Below are 7,833 nucleotides of genomic sequence, written 5' to 3'. Positions count from 1 at the left end.
GGCGCGGGCGGCGCCGGGAGGCAGCTGACAGGCGTCTGCGGCTTCGCTTCATGGCCGCCCTCCTGCCCTGCCTGGGCTCTGTGGGGAGTGGGGGAGCCCGCGGCGGCCCCGAGCCAGAGCTGGCGAGCCGAGAGGGGACCTGTGCGCGGCGCCGCTGAGGCGCAGCATGTGAAGAGGAGACGGCTTCCAGTGCGAGGCGAGCGTCTCAGCCGGCCGGGATGGCTACGACGGCCGAGCTCTTCGAGGTGAGCCCCGGCTGCTCTTCGGGGAGTGGCCGTTCCGGGGTGCGGGCAGCGAGGTGGGCGGGCGGAGGGGAGGAAAGGTGCGAAAGGCGAGGGGTGGGGTGGCGGCTCGGGTGGCGGCGCGGGCGGAGCATGAAATGGGGGAGGGGTGGCTTGGGGACCCGGGTCGGGAGGTGGGCAGGGAAGGAACTGGAGTCCGAAAGGAGGAGGGCTGGTTTTGTCCGCAGGGCTGGAGGGGAGCCTCGGAGGTTTAGGGTTTGAAAGATGTACGGGATGAGAAGTGGGAAAGGCTGACTCAGGGCGCGGAGAGAAGAGCCTGCAGCCCCAGGTTGGGCGAGCCCGGTCTTGTCGCTTGGATCCTCGCGTAACATTCTAAGGGGACCACCTGAGATTGGGACGACTGGGGGCTTCTTGCTGTTGAGTAATTACAGTTATTCCATTAGTAAACGTTACAAGTGGCCCTCAGGTGCCTGCCAGTTTTCCTTCACATTCGAGAAGGTTGAAGTGTTTTTTTAAGACAATAAAGGCCTACTTAGCCCTTCAGACTTAAGGGGGAGGCGAAACTGGAAATTAACATTTATATTCGGGTCTCCAGGAATTTAAATGTATTTTAAAACCATGTAACCGCAAGCTGGAGAATCCTTAGCGCCTGAGACAATGAGGACTCAAACGTGTTTCCTTGAACGTTTTCACTCCCTAAAACTTAAAATTTAATTTAGTGAAATTCAATATAAGAAGAAGCTATGATGTTTGAGATAAATAGAAGAGGAAAATTCTAATTGGACCACCAAACAATGAAACATACGAAGGATCTCTTTTTGTAAAAGAAATGAAAACAGAGATGTAAAGGAAAAGGAAGCAAAAACCCTTTCTGTGTGTGTTTCAAATTGAATAGCAAAAGTGTGATAAGTGAGAGGACTACGGTTGACAATAGAGAATTTCTCTTGACAATAGAGAATTTCTCCGCAAGTGAAGATTGGATTCTTTTTCTGCTTGAGTCAGCAGGTTTTTGGCTTAAAATTTGAATGCCACAGTTTTTACAACAATTGGGAACTTTTCATTTGTTACTGTTACTATATTTTGGGTTCCTGTGAGCTCTTGGGTAGATAATGCCTTTGTTAGAGGAATAGCATACCATTGTTATAATAACTAATAATCAAATAGTAATTTGTGAGTGAACGATTATAATTACAAGAAAGAATTTGGAAATATTAATTGTATGTTCTCAGATGTAAGTGTTAGGAGGTATATTGCATTAAGTTCTCTAATTCCAAAATCGTGCCATCTGTTTATTGATTGATGCAGGAGCGGGGAGACACTCTTTTGTTAAAAGCTTTTACTGTGTGTTTCTGGTTAAGATTCTAAATAGTTCTGTAGTTCCTTGTTTTAACTTTCACATCTTATGAAGGTAGAAAGCTGTTTATGGAATTGAGATCTTTAATTTGCTAAATGAAATACGTGACCAGTCAGCTATTCATAGAAACTTACTATTTTCTTACAGGGTTCATGAAGCATTTACCTGTGACTTAATGAATTCTGTATCTCGGACCATATTATGCATATTATGTCTATTTTTCTTTAGATGTTTGACCACATGACTCCACCTAACTTAACTGAAAATATATTTGATTTCTGCCCCCCCCAAGGGTAAAGGGGATATATGTATGTGTTTGTGTGTGTGTTTATATATATGTAAGTATATATAACTATATATAACTATATATATATATAACTATATATATATATACATATATACACACACATATATATATATGTGTGTATATATATATAACTATGAAGTAAATATATATTTGCTTTCTAAGATCATGCTATTTAGTAAAATAATTGAACCAAATTAGGGTGTAATGTAGCTGAGTAACTTGTTATGTATAGCTGGTAATTGTCTTAACTGATCAGTGATGACGGAGACAGACCAGTCCTGTCTGTCAAAGGGTTCATAGGGCAACCTTAAACATGCTTATAGATCTTAATTCATGTGACCTTCTCTTGTTGCTTCATCACATTTAAAAGCCCATTATGTTAAAAGTTATAACTAAATGTTAATAGTTACAATTAAGAAATGTATTTATCTTTTCAGCCTACGGTGCACTCTATTCTTGGGTAAGCTTTCCTCCCTACGTGAAAAGTTGGTCTTTGCTTTAGAGTGAGGAGGAAAATAAAAAACAAACCTCAGTCATTGCTGCTATTTCCTGTTGCTACTGCCACAGGATCTAGATTGTAGGACATGTCAGGGAGTGTCTTTTTCCCTTCCATTTCTTAGTCACAGCTGGAGAGCTGTAGGAAACAGGTCAGGATGTAGTCAGGATATTTTGTTTTTATGCATCCTGGTTTTAATGCATGATTAAGTTGAATTCTGCTTTCATTTCCGCATTGAAAAAGAGGTTAAATCAATACAAAATTATGCTTTGAATCCATGAAGTTTTTTAAGTGTTAACTCTACTTCCTTTAAAATCTTAGTGTTGGTCCTGTGAGACTTCCTTTTATAATGTAAGCACCCTCATATGACAAAATCAAACTCCAGGATATTTCTTCAGTTGGCAGAAATGCTAAAGTAATAGATGATTCAGTTACTTTAATAGTGTATATTCTAGAAATTGGCAAGAATACCTTCATAGTTTCAACCTTGTTGACAAATTTTCTGAAAGATTCTCTCTCCAGTGAGCTAAATTATTACTTCAGGATGGACATTGTAAACAGGCTTTCCCATGTGGTTTAGATTATGTTCCCTGCATATAAAAAAGTGGCTGGGGTAGTGAATTCTTCTGTTGTTACAAGTATTTCTTTCTTCTCTTACTGCACTATTGAGGACATTGTACTCCCCTCTCACTTGCTGTTTTTCTCTCCTGTCATTCCTGGAGTCTTCTTTTTGGGCAGGCTGCCTTTATGGTAGAGTCTGTTGTTAACCAGGATCTATTACCCATTCATTCAACAAATAGTTGTTGAATACCTATTAAGTTCAAGATAAGGTGCCAAGATTCATGAGGCTGCATGTCTCAAAAGCATGCCATAGAGTGCTTGCTTAGGCAGCACATATATCAAAGGCATGCCATAGAAATAGGAATACTATGGAATGAGCTGCAAAAAATCGAAAATGGTTTAGAGACCAAGTAAGTTTTGGAAATGGGCATACTTTACTTTCTGAGAGAGTTACATCATACCTTAGTATATTAAAGGTTCTGAGAAGTTTATTTCCCACACTAGTTGACCATGAGATTGTTATATTTTCTACTGCTTGTTAATTTTGTGAATTCCATGAAATGTACTTTGGACAATGTTGAGTTATATATAGAACCTGTCCTTATTATTAAATATGGGGAGAGAATGAAGATATATAACGGTTTACACTGGAAATAAACTTAAAAATGGTGTTAAAGATAAAGTGTTATAGGAACTGAGAGAATGGGAAGATTACCTCTAGAAGTGGAAAGGATTAGGAAGTGGTATTTGAGTGATACAGTAAGGATCTGTTAGATTTGAGTTTGTGCAGCTGGGTGGAGGGACTTTTTAATAAAGCAGACAATAAAATCCAAGACAAAAAGGGGAAGTAAGTATAGATCCTTGAGGCAAGGGAAGAGTTCTACTTTGGCTGCAGTGTAGCATGCATAAAGAAGAGGAATTGCATGTAAGGTAAATTGGGGTTTAACTGTGGAGGTCCTAAATGCCAGGATTCGGAATTTAAGTGTTTTCTTTCCTGTAAGTATAGGCTCCTTGATAATTTTATTTGAGGTCAGGTATTTTGAACATGGTAACAATGGTGGTTTGACCTCCAGATTAGAATTTAAATAGCCAAGAACACATTTTTGCACACAGATACATTTATGTTTCTTGAGTTTTCAAACTAAATTACAAAATATTTAAAACACAGTTACTGAAAAAAGATCTCTCTTGTTCAATTAACTAGGTAAATATATATTAACAAACATGAGATATATAAGTAAAGACTGCCCCCTTTACCTTCTGGTTGCTGAAATGCTACTTGTTTTAGCCATATTAGCTGTTAGATAATTGTGGAACCTGGCTACTAATTAATTATCATGTATTTGAGAAAATGTGTTCATTCAGCAAACATTTATTGAGTACTAGGGCAGAAGTAATCTCAAGTACTGGAGTTAAAACATGGTTTAAGTTGAAAACCTAGTTGGGGGAGTGAAAGGAAAAGAACTCTGTTCTGTCAACACCAAGGCTAGTCTCATTACTCTGACACCAGATATATGGGGATTTCACCTACAACATTTCTGTTTTACAGCAGACACTGGGTGTTCTGTAATTCATTTCAGTTCTGACACTGTCTACCAGGAGTTACCTCAGAACCCAGAAGTTAAGGGCTCAGTACCACAAGTATGTCCCCATTTTAGATACCAGTTGCAGTCCAGGTTGTCACCTGTGCTTCTGACAGTCTAGCTATAAATTGGAGTTCTCATGACTCCCTCCTCAGGTTTGACAATTTGCTGGAACAGCTCACAGAACTCAGGAAAATGGTTTACTAACTAGATTACTAGTTTATTTTAAAGGGATATGACTCAGGAACAACCAGATGGAAGAGATGCCTAGGGCAAGGATGGGGGAAAGAGTGTAGCACTTTCCAGCCCTCCCTGGGTGTACCACCCTCCCAGTACCTTGATGTATTCAGCAGCCTAGAAGCTCTCTGAACCCCATACTTTAGGGATTTTTATGGAGGCTTCATCACATAGGAATTACCAGTTATTAACTTAGTTAACTCAGGAGTAGAGGGGCTTCTAATCATGCTTGATCTTTCTGGTGACCAGCCTCCATCCAGGAGCCCTATTGCTTCAGTAGAACAAAAGACACTTCTGTCACTCAGGAATTACAAGATTTAGGAGTTCCATGTAAGACATTCCTATCAACCACATCACTTAGGAAGTTACAAGGGTTTTAGGAGCTCTGTGTCAGGAACCAGGGTCAAAGACCAAATATTAGAACAAAAGATGTTCCTAGCACATTTATCACTTAGGAAAAAACAAAGGCCTTAGGAGTTGAGTACAAAGACTAAAATAGGTATTTCTTAAAATAAAATATACATTTCTTATTATTTTATGGTATCACAGGGAGACATGTTAATAGATAAGACTGTTGTACAAGTACAGAATCTCCTCCTGGGATAATTAGGAAAGGTTTCATAAAGTAATGACATATAAATTGGGTGTTGATAGATGAGTAGAGACTTTTCAAGCAGAAGGGCATTCCAAGGCAGAGACAGAAGTGACTGATTTTTAAGGTGTGGTGTGTTTAGGAAATACTGAGAAAAGATAGGGTCTGTGTATGCATGTTTTAGGCATGTGGAGTGGTGGCTCATAGCAAGGCACTGAGACCACAGAGGCAGTTTGGTGGAATCTTCGAGAGGGCCTCCTTACAGGCTATGCTTATGGAAGCTGATACGACTTTTTGAATGGGGAGAGAGGAGTGGAGAGGCAGATGATTTTAATGTTACTGTGAAGAATGGCTTTCAGTGGGGGAAAAGATTGATAGTTGGGAAAATAGAGGGTGTACCCAACCTGACATAGTTCTTGTCTTTCAGTAGGTAGTCCAGAATTATCTATTGATTGATTAATTCAGGCAGGTGAAATTCAGTGGGGACAGAGAAGATAACAAATGTGGGAAGACATTTTGAAGAAGAATCAAAAAATTTTGGTTACTGAGGAGTTAATTCCAAATTTTTGAAGTTGGGAAGAAACTGTGACAGAGAAAACAGGAAGGAACCTTTCAGGGGGAAGGAATAATGTATTTATTTTTTTAAAAACTACATTTAAAATTTTTAGTAAGATATTCTGGTGAAGAAGTCCAGAAGGCAGTGGGAAATATGAATTAGTAACTCAGAAGAAAAATCATGGGAGTTGTTATTCTTTATGGGTGGCAGTTAGATAGACTTAGGAATGGATGACATCTCTTAGCTTTGTCCGTTACTATTTTGTGATCTTTGACAAGTTACCTAATCTTTTCATACCTTTTTCTTATCTATAAAATGGGAATAGTAACAGTACCTACCTTAGAGGGTTATTTCCAAGATTAAATGAGTTGATAAATTTAAATGGCTTAGCAGAATGCCATAGAAGAGTAGTAGCTTTTTTTTTTTTTAAAGATTTTTTATTTATTTATTTGACAGAGAGATCACAAGTGGGCAGAGAGGCAGGCAGAGACAGAGAGAGGGGGAGGCAGGCTCCCTGCTGAGCAGAGAGCCCAATGCGGGGCTCGATCCCAGGACCCTAGGATCATGACCTGAGCTGAAGGCAGAGGCTTTAACCCACTGAGCCACCCAGGTGCCCCAAGAGTAGTAGCTTTTTAAAATTAATATTGGTAAGTGGGTTGGGAAGAGGACTAGATTGAGAATAGTCGGGGAGAAAAAAATCTTCAAAGAAGACTAATAGGAAATAATCCCAGAGGGAGGAGATAACAGTAGGAGAGAATAACAGAAAGGTGCTGTGGAAAGTTGTGTTTTTCAGGTTGGCTGCAGATCTGTTATCCTATAATGGGATGTTGATGCTATGCCCACAGAGGGGTAGGGCCCGTGCTCCCTTCTTGAATCTAGGCAGGTCTATAACTGTATCAGAAGTGTTGCTTATGTGATTTCCAAGGTTAAGTCATGAAAGGCGATGTGCTTGACCTTCTTTTGATTGCCCCTCTTAGAACCCAGCAACTATGCTACATAGCCCATTGGGGCAATCCAGGCTTTTGGTTGACTGAACTCCCAGACTACAGTCAACATCAACTTGTTAGCTTGAAAGTAGGTCTTCTAGCCCCAAGTTGAACTGCCTCAACAGATGTGACATGGAACAGAGATAAGATTTCCCTGTTGAGCCCTGCCCAAATAGCAGATTTGTGAACAAAGTCATCATCATTCCTATTTTAAGCCATTCATTTATTGGAGTGGTTATTATGTAGCAGTAAATGATTAGAACAGGGCTGATCAACTCCTTATCTACACCAAGATTTAGTAGACCTCTACCACTCTCCTTAGAGTGGTGGAGGTAGAGGCAGATGCTTAAAGAGTAGTGGGTTTATGTTTGAGTATTTTGTAGTCTGAATTCTCTAGTCAAACCAACCTGGTGGTGTACTTCTGAAATGAACAAGTCTTTAAGTTGAGGATCATTTATTGACTGTGTGTGTGTAATTAGTGTAAAATATTGAGTCCCTGGTGTGCTCAGGAGTTGAGTGGTATACAGTTTAAAAATTTATATATATAAGATATTTTAAAAATTTATGCTAACTTTTCTGATGTTACTTTCTTTCCTTGGAATTGAAATATAAAAATAATAATAACAGAATGTAGTTAACTTTATCATATGTATACATCTTGGCTTTCTAGGGATGTAATGAATTAAAAAAGTAAATGATTCCAGGGCACCTGGGTGGCTCACGTTGATTGAACATCCACATCTTAATTTCAGCTTGGGTTGGTGGGCTCTGCACTCAGCAGGGAGTCTGCTTGGGATTCTTGCTCTCCCTCTCCCTTTGCCCCCCCCCCCCCCTTTAGCTCTCTAAAATGAATAAATTTGTAAATATTTTTTTTTTAAGTGAGTGAGTCCTTGGATCTATTTGCTTAATTTGATCCCAG

General features: G+C 39.7%; 1 protein-coding gene across 1 annotated transcript in view; it reads left to right on the top strand.

Moving 5' to 3' along the window:
- The first annotated feature begins 21 nt into the window (after positions 1 to 21).
- Positions 22 to 7,833, top strand: part of LOC111140538 (exocyst complex component 5) — a 61,906-nt gene continuing 54,094 nt past the window's right edge. Inside the window, exon 1 of the mRNA XM_022492762.1 lies at positions 22 to 245. Coding sequence (XP_022348470.1) covers positions 219 to 245 — 27 coding nt within the window. The 5' untranslated portion in view covers positions 22 to 218. The remainder of the gene's footprint in view (positions 246 to 7,833) is intronic.

Source organism: Enhydra lutris, unplaced genomic scaffold (assembly GCF_002288905.1).
Source record: "Enhydra lutris kenyoni isolate GAN:26980312 unplaced genomic scaffold, ASM228890v2 scaffoldscaffold4, whole genome shotgun sequence".
In the NCBI taxonomy this organism is placed as follows: Eukaryota; Metazoa; Chordata; class Mammalia; order Carnivora; family Mustelidae; genus Enhydra; species Enhydra lutris.
This window is presented reverse-complemented; position numbering and strand designations above follow the sequence as displayed.